Raw genomic sequence first — 14,907 nt, forward strand, 5'->3', positions numbered from 1 at the left:
ATGTAATTGCTAATTTTGAGTTACATAAATGAAACATGTGGTATATGTCTGTGATCTCAAAAAGACAGAAATGTCATTTTGTTTTTGAACTGCCCGTCCATGCATGACAGTTGCGCATAGCTGCATCTGTTGCACGTGGCCTTCGGGGTAGCAGCGGCATGCTGCGTAGCATAGTCTGCTGTTGTTGCCATGGGATGCTGTGACAAGCTCTTTACTGCCGAGACACTCAACTTTTGGTCGGAGCTTTGCTCCCTTGGCTTATCCCCTGTATAGCTTGCAGCATGTTAGTGGAGACGAAAAGAGTGAGAAAGCTCCGTACTGGTGCTATAACTTCACTTATACTAGAAGGATTCTAAATCTTTTTGTGCCATGAGATTCATGAGATGATGTCCTTTAGTAGTGTGGCCATTCTATGATTTGTCAGAAAAGTGTTTTAGGGCCCTTTAAGTTAAAGTTGAACATTTGGGTACTTGTCTAATTGCAATGAAAATAAGCGGCAGCTTATGTATGTTCCTTTGTCTTCTCTTCTTGCAGGAAATGCAAGGAACTGTTGACGAAGAAGAGTCCAACTTGCAATACGTTACCAGCACTGGAAAGGAGCTGTTGAGGAAGGAGCCTGATGCTTTGTGGGCTTGTGATCTTCGAGACAAACTGCACAGTCTAGGCAACTGCTGGGACCGGGTTGGCTCTGTGCTCAAGGAGCGGCTCCAATTCTTGCGAAAACACATGTTGGTCCTTAAGCGATTTCAGGTAAATGCATGAAGGAGGTATCTCTTGAGCTGTATCAGGGCTGACAAAGATACTTGTGTGAGCAGTTATTCTGTTAATATTATTATTCTGACAGATATGCTTACTTTTATTTTGAAAATTCAGTGCTGATTGGAGATAAAGACAAAGAAAGGGACACGTTGACATGAGCATAGAGTAACTTCTGATAGTTTATTTATTCATGGTAATGTGTCTCTTTCTTTGTTTTCGTCTGTAGGTCGCGATAAGTTTTTGATGTAGACTCACGCCAAGTAGTTAAATTTATGCTACTCCTAAATACGCTTGCATATTGTGTTACTTGCTGTCCTTTGTGATTGGTAAAAGAGATGGGTTCATTTATTTTCTTGTTTCTTTGTTAATAACTAATTCAGTAATATATTTACCATATTTACTAGATTCTAACGTGCCCTTGATTGTAATGCACACCCGTTTTTCGTGACTAAAAAAAAGGAAAAAAAAAAACCTGCCCTCAATGTTAACGCGCACCCGCTTGCTGCGACATAAAAAAAAAAAAAGAAATGTCCTTTACAGTACTGCGTACCTCATTCTTTCATACAGGAATATAACTTGCTCTCATTTGGAAAAACAAGGATTTACTCCGAATACACGAAAGTTGCGATAAATAAAAAAAGTCACAGTTTCACCCAAAAGGCGAAACATAGATTACGATTGCAAATTAGTAGACAGCTATACGAAAAGTAAGGATAGCAGTTTTATCAGCCGTATAAACTTTTAAACATTGGCTTACTACCTTACTAATTTAAGAATCATGGTGTCCCGCGCACACAAGCAAGCATGAACACGTCTCACGCAATGGCCGCGGAAACTCTTTTTTAGAACACTGGAGTGGGGGAAGTGCGCTAGCAGGAGCGAGCGAATTGACCTTTGGGCTGACTTTCGTTTCAACGCGCACTAAGCGATGAGAACACAGCGCAGTGCGCCTAGATGCGTAGACTCTTGTCTTCATTGCACATCGCTTTTAAGATAGAGGCCACGCGACCACACCGTGCGTAGCAGCCGTAGGAGTAGAAAGCTTCTCCTGTTTGCGCCAGTCCTGCACGCAAGTTTTGGGAACTCCGAGCGCCTGTGATGCAGCCCGATTTCCGTCTGTCTCCGCACACGTGATCGCTTTCCTTTTAATTGTGGCATCGTGATGAACTCGGCATTTCTTTGCAGTCGGCACTTCCATGCTGATAGAGCAAATGCGGAAAACGGTATGACCAGGAAGATGGATGGTACACTAACCTAAGCACACATACTACAGCACATGGAGAAAGCTACGGCAGCTAGGCTCGAAGCACGCGTGAGGCAGCCATATTGAAATGCCGATAGCGGTATGGTAACGCAGATTTAGGGTCGTACTTGATTCTAACGCGCAGGCTATTTTTGGACCCGTTTTATCGGAAAAGAAGTGCACGTTAGATTCGAGTAAATATGGTATTTATTTATTTATTTATTTATTCATTCCAATTACTACATGCTGTGGGGTGGCATTATTGTAGTGTGATTATCAGTATGTTATACAACCAAAAAAATATACTGAAAGATTACATGCAAAACAAAATAGTGTGTTAGTGTCATTGAGTCATAATCACACATTTCATTCAAATGAAATGTGTGATTTGCAAGAATTTGCAAATTGCAAAAGGTGAATATGCAAGAAATTTGCCAGGTGTAAATAAATGTTCTGTAATCCATTCTGTGGCATGGTGCTGCACTTCTAGTAAGTGTACGTGTAGTTTTGCTCCTCACTACAAGGAACGCAAGGTGATTGTAGTGGCTCCCATAGGGATTTGGGGCAAATCCACTGCTCATTAGCAGTCTGCATTCGATGGCTTGTTTTGCAGTCCTTGAATTTTTATTATTCCTTTTTCAGGAGGAAATGAAAAGTGTTCAGAAGTGGATCAATGATGTGACCTCATTCCTTGAAGACGAAGAAGTTGCTTATGGAGACCAGGAAAAGCTCGAAGCACAGTTGGAGCAGTCAAATGTCAGTTTTTCCTTTTCCAGAGCACGGATATGTAATTTTTTTTTTTTTTTTACACAATGGTTTTGTATACAGCCAGTGAGAAGTTGCTTATGGGATGAGCATGTAGCATGACTGTGACAGACATTAGTTTTTAGTCAACTGGTTAAAATTGATTGCTATCACAATAGCATGTAGCTAGTCACATTATTTATGCTCATTCTGACTGCGATGTCAATGAACCAGTGGGATATTGTCGCAAAGTGTTAGACGAGTGTAGGGTTAAGAGCTAATTTCAGAGAGTCACGTGGTTATATGGATTTCAAGTTTCCTGTACTGTAGTGACTCAATTGCATTTTTATGAACTGTAGCTAAATTGGGACTCTGTATCTTAACAAGAAAAATTTGATGTTGTAACAGAACTGTTTTGACCTTGGTGAAGATGTTATTTATTCATAAAATTAAGTTTGCTATATTTTGCTTTCTTGAATGCGAAATTTTGAAATATTGTGGTTCTCTGCCTTAAATAGGAAGCCTTCAGTGTTGCATAACGCTGGTTCTCCTGTGCTTTGGTTTTTCTCTAGGCTCTTGAAGATGACATTGGTGCTATACAAAGCAATGTCGACAACATTAACTTGGTTGCTGAGGGTCTGATACAGGATTCCGAACATGAGTTTGGTGATTCTCTGCAGAGGCAGGTTGATGACCTCAACAGGCAGTGGGATAAGGCAAGTTTATTAGATCTCTTAGGGTGTTCTACATCAGTGTGTGCTATTTCATGCTGTATGCATAATGTGTGCATTCATTTCTACAAAAATTGTACATCACTCATTTATCTACAATTCACGTATCCTTTGCAAGCTTGAACTTGTGGGGTTTGTGACTGTGATATACCATGTTTGTCTGTGTTGTATTGTTGCAAAGTTGCTATAATGTTGTTAACTGCATGATGACATCATGGATAATTTACCTCCAATTACATCTGTCTATATTTTGTGCTGGCCACCTTATTTTTTTCTACCTTTAAATTTAGCAAGAAATAATTTATTTTTCGCTGAACTGGTAGCATACATGATATAAAAAAGGTAAGATAGCTTGTGTTCCTTCTAGAAGCCTGTTTTGTTTCTAGTTTGTCTTGCTTCTAGAAATCATTAGAGCTTGATCTATTTTAGTCTGAATAGCCAGTTTGCTTAGCCATCCATGGAGCTCTTGAAATTTAATGCCAGCACCAAAGCTCGAAGGCATAGCTACTAATTGCTGTGTATCAAAGCAGTGTTCCTACTCCCCTTATAATGTTTGTATCATAAACAGGACATAGGTACCAGAGTGTAGGTATTGTTTGGTGTCATGGTTGCAGTGGTAAAAGGACTACCAAAAATAAGCATAGCCAGCATGCCTCAGGACTTTTGCTGAGGCACACGTATCATTAAATACATGTGTACGAGAAAACTGAATGAGCCATTTTGCTGTTCTTTACAGGTGATGGAAATGACCCGGAAGAAGAATGCTACCTTGAAGAGGGCTGTTGAGACAAACCAATGTGCCTCTGAAGGTATCGCTGACCTGTGTGAATGGTTACGAGAGCTTGACATGGAGATACCACGGGAGAAGCCCATCAATACTGCTTCTGAACTGCAAGCTAGGATCAGGAAGCTGCAGGTACTTGAACTGCAGAAATGTACTGATCTTTTCAGCAGAACACAGCCATTTTGCCTACTTTTGTGATGATTAAAATAAATTATTAATAATGTGATTAACTATCAACATTTCTGCACAGCACTAAAGACGAGGACAGAAGATGGGACACAACACAGCGCATGTGTTGTGTTGCCCAACTAGCCCAAATTTCCACTTTATCAAGTGGTAAACTGGTTTTATTTGCCATCATTCTACATCATAAATTGAGGCGGTGCAAAGTGGTGACGATTGCTTGTTAACGTTTCTTACAGCATGCTCCAGACTCATTCAACTGTTTTTTGTTTCTAGCATTCATGAAACCATATCTTAAACCGAATAAAATAATCCATCTTGCACATTCTTTCTCTTACCCCATGCCACTGCTGACATATAAAGGCCCCACTCAGCAGTTGCATTATGACATTTGTCTGCTTTACCTTTGTTTTACCGGTCTGCTCCAAGCCATGTTTGACTGTGTTATTTCTGTGGTACAGCAGCATTTCTTTCCTCTGTACAGGCATGTAAGGACAAGCTGGATTCTAAGCTTTCCGAGTACAACAGGCTGAAAGAAGCCGGCACAAAGCTTGCACAAGGGAACAAGGCGAGGAACGCTGAGGAAGCACGACGTGATGTGGCTGCTCTCAACAAACTTTGGGGAGATGTACAGGAGAAGATAACGAAGTACCACCAGGCTCTGAAGCAGTCGGGGACAAACTATGCCGAATTTCGAAGTGAGATGTCATTCTTGAGTTGGGGGGTCACATTCAAAACCTCATGCAGTAGACTTCCTTCTTCTTCAAGACAAACACATTTAAACTTTACTTTCAGATAGGTGAAGCGGAAGGTTGTGAACTTATCATTAAAAAAAAACATCACTCCTGTAATAAAAGGCCATTGTTACCAAAGAAAAAAAGTATACACAGTGGAATGGTCAGAGGGAGACATGGATTTTAGAAGCAACTTTCTTGCTTAAAGATTCATGTAAGCACAGTATAACATATGTAAAAAGATTCATGTCTTCGATATTCAAGCTAAGGTTTATGTAATTCAGATTCAAAGATTCAGGTTCTGTTTTAGAGATGCATGTAAGTGCAATGCGAAAACCATTTTCTTAATCACATCTGCATGGCAAGAAAGAAAGAAAAAAAGAAGAAAGAAAGAAGTTTAGTTCTGATTTAAACATTTCTCATGCCTTGTTTACAACTCATGACAAAAGGAAGTGGAAAAAATTGCCTTAAACTAACTAAAATGTACACTGGAAACATTTTTTTTGTCTCTTTTGTGCGTCTGTGCTCTTGTCAGCATAAAATTACTAACTTTGGCAGATAACATTATTAATTTATTGGTGTTGTTGCTTATGAACATCTTCTAGATATCATCATGCTAGAGAATGATTGGCTTGACAGATTGGAGAAGAAACTGAAGAGGTCACCTGAGTCAGCTGCTGATGCTGAGGAGATTTCTGAGAACCTTGACGTAAGCATTTGAGTGTGTTGGCTACGTACTTATGTTTTTATGTGAAACTTTAGTTTTGTGACAAGACATATATGTATTGTAGACATATTTGTGACGAGACATATATACCGGATGTCCCAGTTAAATTGGACCAAGATTTAAAAAAAAAAAACAAGAACTCCAGAGAAATCGTACCGGCTGCATAGTAGCGGCAGTCATGTGTATTTACAGCCAGTATTTTTTTCCTTCACAAAGTATTAATTGATTATTTATTACTTTTAATTAGTGAAAATTCTCATTATTGCTTGAATCGCAAACATGTCAATTACAAAGTTGTAGGGCACCTTAAATAACCTCCGAATCGAGCATTTATTTCATGCTGAAGTGTGCCTGGATGTTTTTTCCAAGGAAAAACAAAAGCCTGCGAAATACACAAAATATGAAATAGATGCGGGCTAGCGTGCCGCCACTCAAGCGCCTCCAAGCAATCTTTGAAAGATGTTCAGCCATGCTCGAGACTGAGTACTACTATGCACAGGGGCACCATCATGTTGAAACCAGCGGTTCTGAATGTGCACAAGTGGGATGTTGCAACAGACGTCGTTCACAGGGCGCTCGAGGATGTGATTGATGTATTGTTGCATCGTTAGTGTGTTGTCAAAAAAGATGGGTCTGATGATGTTGCCATCCAAAATACTACACCACACATTAAATGACCACTGGTATGGGTGTCGTGTTTGTACCAGCAAGTAGGGATCCACTCCAGTAGTGCACGGTGTGAAGATTAACTTGTGCGTTTCTGGAGAAATTAGCATCATCCATCCAAAGCACACGAGTGAGAAAGTCTGGTTCTTCTTCACATTTCGTGAAAATCCAATTGGCAAAGTCAAGTCTGTTTTCAAAACCTCAGTCTTCAAGTTTTTGATGAAGATGTACACGGTACGGGTGCATATGACGTTTTTTAAGGTCCTCCATACTGATCATCTCGAGGTTACAGCCTCCGCACTGGCATCGCACACTACCGTGAGGGTTAGCAGCAAAGAATGCCAAAACATCCGTTTCCGCTTCATGAACTACCGTCGCAGTCCTGTGTTGCTTTCTTGTGAAACTACCTGTCTCGCAATGAGCTTCGTACGTTCCAAGTATTGTTGATGGACTAGGGCGTCCTCCAGAATGCCACATCTGTAATAGCTTGGCTGCCTTCTTCTTGTCGCTGTGCGTCACTCCCAGAGCCAGGATCAGTTTAGCCCTCTGATCATTTGTGAAGGGCATGACTGTCTTTTTGAAGAGCAGGTCACTGGCGTGGTACAATTGAAATCTCCCGTTATTATCTACGCACTGACACGTCAAGCAAAAATGATTTACGTAACCGTCAACCGTATATGCTGGCTGTACAGATCCGCCAAAACTCATTAGATGGACTTAGCCTCCGCAAGGTTTGTTTCTATTGCTAAAGGGAACAAAAGGAACATACGTTCCGGGTGTGCCTATCTACAGAAGAAGATGAGTGAGCAAAATTATAGTCCCAAGTGCGCTGTCACGGTTTCCCGGCTTAGAAATCCCACCCTCCTTCCTACGGCTCCGCTACGCTTATTAATGCGTCAGCGGTGTGTTCGCCTGATGCCGTGGCCATCACATAGCTTGAAGGCCTGTATCAAGGTGCCGCCACTAGTAAAGCCCTGTATCCATGGCAATTCGCTTGGGAGCACTTGAGTAGCGGTACGCAAGCGTGTATCTATTTCATAGTTTGGATGTTTCGCACGCTTTTGTTTTTTCTCGGAAAAACCAACCAGGTAAAGCTGAGCATGAAACAAATGCTTGATTCGGAGGTTATTTGAGGTGCCCTACAACTTTGTAATTGATATGTTTGTGACTTATGTAATAATTAAAAGGGTCACAAATTAAAATCAATTAATTAATTAATACTTTGTGGTGAAAAAGTACTGGTTGTAAGTACACACGACTACGGCTACTATGCTGTCAGTATGATTTCACTAGAGCTGTTGGTTTTTTTAAATATCTTGGTCCAAGTTAACTGGAACACATGGTATATTTAGAGAGAGAGAGAGAGAGAGAGAGAGAGAGAGAGAGAGATTACCACTTTGATTATAACACCTAAGGTGAGTATGATAAGATACCTATATTGTCAGAAATTTTCTGGTTGATGGACGAGAGCAGATATATTTTTTTATTGGGTAATACTTTTGTGCAGTTATTCCTAAATCCTGAAAATACCCCGTGCTATAATCAGAGATGTAGAAAGTAAAAAAAGAAAATTGATTAGTAATTCTTGTATTTGCTTGCCTTAATAAAATTTATGACTGGCTTCAGTCATTGATTAATAATCGTGACTTCACTCTGTGTATGTGCTTTGGATTGCATCTTGGTATTTAATTGTTCGGTGACCATATCGGCTTGAGTTACTTCAGCACTCTCTTTGAATTTCAGGATTTGGAGAACTTTCTGCGCAACCACCCGGATGACCGGATCCCCAAGATACAGCAGCTCTCTGAGGAGCTTGTGGAGAAAGAGGTGCTAGTCGGGCTAGTCCAGCATGAAGCAGAGTCAGTCGTGAAGCGTTGGGAAGAGCTAACTCGGCAGGGCAGCGAACGGCAGCAAGTTCTCGAGAACAGCATTGTGCAGTACCAGAAGTGCGAGCGGCAGATCCTGAGCGTCCAGAGCTGGATGAATCACATGGACAATGCGCTGCAGAACAGGCTGGACAATGACATCAGCGCCCAAGACGTGCCTGACGAGTTGGCCGTGAGTACTGCTGCGCTTTCCACGTGTGGATGACACTAACTACAGACAGAGAATGTATAACCACAACTACCACAGTGGTTGTCCCTTTACTTTGTCTCATGTTGACTTGGTATGTGTCGTCTTTTAAATTTGAGAATGGTTGCTGCATTTGCAGGAATATGTGACCTCAAATATAATGAGACCGGAACTTTTGATACCCGCTGCAGTAGCTTATAGGCTATGGTGTTGTACTGCTGAGGCCAAAGTCACAAGTCCGATCCTGGCGATAGCGACCGCATTTCGATGGGGCCAAATACAAACACGCATGTGTGATTAGGTTCGGATGCATGTTAAAGAACCCCGGATGGTCATAACTAATGCAAACTCCCTACTCTGCGGCACGCCTCGTATTCAGATCGTGGTTTTAAAATTGAAGACTTTAAATTTAAATTAATTTAGAAAGTTTTGATGCCTCATTCACATTAAGTATATTTTATGTTATAGTATTTGGAGCATGGTTCTAAATTACAATCTGCGGTGATTCGTCAAGCTGGAAATTTTCTAGAAAAGAATGCGGTGCTATTTTTAGGCAGATAGAGTGTGTGAGAACCTTCGATCTTTGATGAGGGACTGTCTTTGTTCTCTTAGTCATGAGCAGTGAACAGTAGCAAACTATTCGATCAACAGCTAATAAATATTCCGTTTGAAAATATTTGGCCCAAATTATTATCCCCTTCGAAATTGCTTTGAACTTGAAATCAACTATCCATACATGCCTGGCAATACTGGTGGACAAATATAGAACAGGTACAGATTGTCATTACACCTATTTGTGCAACCTCAGTCTAAAGTGAAAACAAAATTCTTGGCTCTAGTAGTCAAGAGAGGCGTGTAGTCCTTGTTTGTTAGAAGAGGATAAGATGAATGCATGAGGCATTAGTGCAGCGCTTGATGGTTGATTGCTTCCATGCTCAAGGCAAAGCTATTCACATTCTATGTAGTTTGATAATTGTGTGCACTAATAACATATTGTACTGTCGCTGTAACCTAGTGTTTTATTTTCTTGTGTAGCAATTCAAGCAAGAATTCCTTGAAAAAGAGGAGCAGCTGCAAAGCCTAAGTGAGCAGGTTGATGCGTATCATGCACAAAATAGGGTGGAAGCTGCGTTACGCCTAGATGAACAACTGCAGCTCATGAAGGTAAGCAACATTCTTATGCTATTGTGGTATTGAGATGGATGAGAAGAATGATAATTCTAATAATTCAAACATGTTTTCGATTATTTCAGAATCACGGGTTCTTGCAGTCTTTGTAAGGAATACTATATACATACAGTTAAACCTCAATATAACGAAGTACAGTCAAAGCCACTTATAACGATACCGGTTTTAACAATATATTGATTAAAACAATAAAAAGCTGCTGCACCGTCAACATTTGTATGTTTTCTAAAGGGAAATAACCCGCTCACTACAATGTCCCCATGTCGCATTATCGGTTATAACGATGAAGTCTGGCTGCTGGGTGTCCGTGTTTAAAGTTAATAGAATGCGAAATCCTCGAAAAGAAAAAAGAAAAAGAGAAATGCGATCCTCTGCACTATCGCCCGCTGCCCCAACTGCCGCCGCGCGCTTCTCTCCATGAGAGACGCATGCCAGTCTTGCGCACATCTCTCCCGTTGCCCTTCCACCCCTCCGAACACGAATCGGCTGCAGCCATAGCTCTGCGCCACGCCACCCTCCGAAACATAAATGCACCACACCAACTGTGCTGACAACGCTGCTGGCGCTGCTCCCAGATTGCTCGCTGGGCCTTCACAGTTGGTTCTTTATTCTATGGCCCTCATTGTGAGCAATTCTGCTAACGGATTAAGTCGTTCGAGCTTGTCTTTGTTCGCTGCATCGAAGTCGTTCCTGGCCGCATTGTTTCTCAGCCTCGTTTAATTCGTCGCCAAAACGGAAGATGGCTGATCCACCTGCTGATCATCGGCAATGCACGACATTGCCGATGAAAAGAAAGCGCACTGCTATAGATTTGGAAATGAAGTGCTGCTAACCGCTGATGTGATCGTGGCTAATGTGTTTGCATCGGATAGCGAAAGTGATGGCTACGACGGCAGTGCAGACACTGTAGGGCAGGCTGCTTCAGCATTGTCCCCTTGGGAGGTCCTGTAGATGATTCAGTCCCTCGTGGGCTTGTTTTTGCGAGGGACCTTCCGTGAATCACCTGGATGCCTTGGAGAAGGATGGCGGTAAGCTTCGTGTAAAGCAAGCAAGGCTGACGAACGTGGTTTTCTCGGCAAGATGCTTGTGGTGATCACGTCCCAGTGTTTCTTCTGGATTTCTCAAGCCGAGATGCTGCCATGGCAACCTTCCCGCATTTTTTTAAAAGGTGCCTTTTGGAGCCTCCAAAGTGATGCCTCAGTTGAGCTCATATGTCACTTGCTGCCCGTGACCCCTCTTGCAGCTGTTATAGCAGTGCCATTCTTGAACGCTGACAGCCGCGACTTGTTGACAACACACGATCGGAGCGCTCAGAAAGCAGAGTGAAATAGTTAAACAGGTCAACACTATCAGAAGCCGGACGGAAGAAGGTGATGGGGAGGGGAACTGGCCTCCCTGTCATTAGTTTTCTCAGGACAGCGCTATCCCCCATTTCTTTCTTTTTTTTTTGTGCAACTCGGTTATAACAATGGAACTTTCGTGGCACTTGAAGATTGTTATAAGTGGGTTTGACTGCAGGTAAAATCGGCAAATTGCTTTGTTATATCGAAATTTCGTTGTATTGAAATTTAGCCTTTTATGCAAATAAGTACAGTTGCCGATCGATTTTTTTTTCACAAGAAAAAAACCGTAGAATTTTCAGAATCGTCAGGCAATCGAAAAAAGCAAATTTCATTAAGAAAGCAATTCATTTTGATGACTTTGGGAGTTGATGACGAACGTTTTCATGCCACGTCAACGATATCTTCACATTGGCGGTACGAATTAAGTGAAGCCAACCGTGCTTTCGCCCTCACAGTTGATAGCGTCGTCAGCACTGGGACGACGCTATCATGAAAAGCGCTGGCAGCGGGGAGCAAATGCTTCGTCTGCCTCTTGCTCCAACGGGTCACTGAAACTTGAGATTACGCAACCTTCAATACTAAACGCATGGGAAGACAGCTTGCATGCTGCCACGCGGTCTCGGCACGCCCACTCTTTGCAGACGCAGCAAATTACCTCTAAAGGAGGGTATGTGGTTTGTATGCACTCAGCCATGCTTACAACCATGCTCTGTTCCCCCTCCCCCCACCCCTTCACGCGCTCTTGATTGCGTTACCGCGAGCGAGCTCCCCTCTCCCTCTTTCCCTTTGCTTGTGCGGGAAGGTGGCATTTGTGAAGCCACCGTCTTTCTTGTCTCACTCTCACACACTTTCACTTGCACCTGAAGCACAAAGTACGCGGAGTGCAGTAGGATCTTATCGCACTTGGACTTTATGGAACATGATGCGGCTCTACTTCGGCGGTCACTCTTGTCGTGCCGCTCAGGATTTGAGAGGTGCATTTGCAAGCAGCCGCTTATGATTCAATCATTGGACCATCTGTGTCTGCAGAAGTTTCCATTTATTGTCTTGGCATTCCTTTGTGGTGGAAGCAAAATTTCATTATATTGAAATCACATACAAACACAATTCAGTATACTGAGGTTCTAAATACATGATGTTCTAAGGACAAGAAATTGTGAAAAGTTAAATACTTTGTTATATTGCGAATTTCGTGATATTTCAGTTCATTATATCGAGGTTTAACTGTAGTATAATTTATGACACATTCCTATTGTATGCCTATTGTACACCTATTGTACGCCTATTGTACGCCTATTGTGGTCTGGAGCTTTCTAGTGAGTGTGAAAGAAAATTTCATTCTGGTTTGTGTAATTGTTTAACTTATCTCGGACAACTTGTCACTTTATCTGTACTTTCCTCCGTTAGAAGTATCACTGATCAGAATAGCAGAATTTGGTGTCAGTGTTATGGCTTGGCGCCTGCATATTCTATTCTCACTTTGGTTGTTGCCACGGTCGTTGTGCACATGTGCACATCCGCACATGTCTGTCTGCGGTGCACTCAAACGTGTGCGTACACGTAGCTGCATTTGGGACTACTCATGTGTGCAAGATACAGTTGCATGTCGGTGTAACGAAAACGAATATAACAAATTATTGGGTATGAAATGGGGTATATAGCAGCACGAAGATGTCTTAGGCTTGACTGAAACCAATGTCTAATATGGAGCTCCATTAGCTGTTGCGAGGCACTGGCGATGCTGCTGAAGTGCTTATTGTTCTTCTTTACAGATATAACACAGTAAATCTAAAATATTTCGTGTCGATATCTGTGTGTAACAGTTATATGCTTATAACAAATATAGGATATAACAAAGGTATTTTTACGTTGAATGCGACTTTGTAATAACAAGGTTCGACTGCATGTACACAAGACTGTGATTACATGGAGTGAAGAAAGCATTGTGACGGTGCAAGTGCAGTTGCAGAATGAGGCAAAAAGCTGCTGAAGGACATTGAATTGATGCACAGTATGTTGATCCTTGACCATGTCAAATGCACATTTGCTAGCAAAGAAAGAAGGTAATGGAAAGTCATGTTGGTGTCAAGATGCGATTCGCATACAACCCTATTGAATATAAAGGTTGTAGTGAATTGTACGTGTGATCATAACAGTGTATAGTATAAGCATGTCTATGTGCAAGTATGTATACACAATTACAGTGTGTATATGGTTACATCAAGTCTCCACACTTTCAGCAGGTTGTGCTTTGGCATATGTTTATTGTAGCAATGTATAGCAGCAAATTAGCTTTCGTTTGCTCTTACTCTAATTGTATGTATTTAACTTGGCAAGATAGCTGCCTTGTTGTGCTGACCTGTTGCCTGAGTGCCTGCAGTTTTACATTGATTATGATGCACGTGCTGTCACGAGCTCTATTTTTGTGCAAACTACAACAAAACAAGGGCATTGGAGCTGGGTAAATTCAGTAATTTTAGCTTTCTGTCCTTCGCCAATGCTTTCATTATGCTTGAAGACAAGAGATTATTATTGCTTGTTTTATCCATCTTTGTGCCAAACACAGATGAAATTTGAGGACATATCAGCAAAACTGAAAAGGTTCCAGTGCCCCAATGACCTTGACCCCAAGTTGGGAAGAATCAGCAAGTTGCTAACAGAAGTGGAGCAAGGGATGAAGCAACTTGACCTAAACTCTGAGAGCCCCGACAAGATTCAGGACCAACTTGTGCAGTGCATGGTATTTCTGACTTCTTACTCCATTGGAAAATAATCTTACGTCACAGAACCTGAATTACTAGTCAACCTGTACTAACTTCCTCCCCCCCAAAAATGAACAACAGCAAAACATGCATGCAGCACACACACACACACACACACACACACACACACACACACACACACACACACACACACACATGCACACACGTACACACACGCACGTATGCACGCACACATGCATGCACATACATACACACATATACACGCACACGTGCGTGCACGTACACACACGTACACTTCAGGAGAAAAGGCAGCTAAGTATCCTATCACTGTGGCGTTGCAGGTTTTGCCTCAATTTAATTTTAGTTAAATTGCAAAAGCAAGAGTAAAAAATATTTATAATTTCAGAAAGCCTGTGAGGGAGCTTTGAAGATGCAGTTCTTATGTTGTCAAGCATTTGCTTCCTTGAATAATTTAGGATAACATGGGGGCAGACCTGGTGCAACAGTTTATTGAATGCAATGATTGGCCAGTCACACATGATGCTGTTCTTTTTATGTACTATCCCTTTTATCTATTTTCTTTCTTTACCATTTTACTCTCTTATGAGAACGACAAATGGTGGCTTTTATCATTTATCGCTTGTACAATCCTTATGCGACAGACACAGCAAAAGATTGTGAAGAATTTAAGTGTAGGATATAGGAGAGTGTACATTCTTGGGATACCAGTAGTCTCAGTCATGTATAGCATTATGGCTATTTCTGCCTTCATATATAAGTACTTCTGGTCTGCAGCATTTCTACAAGACCTTAAGTGAAGTCAAGAGTGAAGTGGAGCAAGTGATTCGCCAGGGCCGGCAGCTGGCTGAGAGTGGTGAAGCGGACAGGCCGCGCAATCTCAACCAGAAGCTGGATGGCATCAAGAGTCACTACAACCAGCTAGGCGCAAAGGTGATGGGTCATCTTTATTGCTTCATCTCCTGTCTCACTGTTGCTGTGGCCGCTGCTG

The 14,907-nt window shown here is 41.8% G+C and overlaps 1 protein-coding gene across 10 annotated transcripts in view; it reads left to right on the forward strand.

Moving 5' to 3' along the window:
• The window catches only part of Dys (Dystrophin), a 494,001-nt gene that overhangs the window by 140,496 nt on the left and 338,598 nt on the right, over window positions 1-14,907 (forward strand). For all 10 annotated transcript variants that reach the window (XM_050170004.3, XM_055065913.1, XM_055065915.2 and 7 more), the window contains 10 exons: window positions 535-750; window positions 2,645-2,758; window positions 3,319-3,462; window positions 4,214-4,393; window positions 4,929-5,142; window positions 5,784-5,887; window positions 8,315-8,629; window positions 9,680-9,808; window positions 13,742-13,915; window positions 14,694-14,849. In XM_050170004.3, coding sequence (XP_050025961.1) covers window positions 535-750; window positions 2,645-2,758; window positions 3,319-3,462; window positions 4,214-4,393; window positions 4,929-5,142; window positions 5,784-5,887; window positions 8,315-8,629; window positions 9,680-9,808; window positions 13,742-13,915; window positions 14,694-14,849 — 1,746 coding nt within the window. The remainder of the gene's footprint in view (window positions 1-534; window positions 751-2,644; window positions 2,759-3,318; window positions 3,463-4,213; window positions 4,394-4,928; window positions 5,143-5,783; window positions 5,888-8,314; window positions 8,630-9,679; window positions 9,809-13,741; window positions 13,916-14,693; window positions 14,850-14,907) is intronic.

This window comes from Dermacentor andersoni, chromosome 6, assembly GCF_023375885.2.
Source record: "Dermacentor andersoni chromosome 6, qqDerAnde1_hic_scaffold, whole genome shotgun sequence".
Classification (NCBI taxonomy): Eukaryota; Metazoa; Arthropoda; class Arachnida; order Ixodida; family Ixodidae; genus Dermacentor; species Dermacentor andersoni.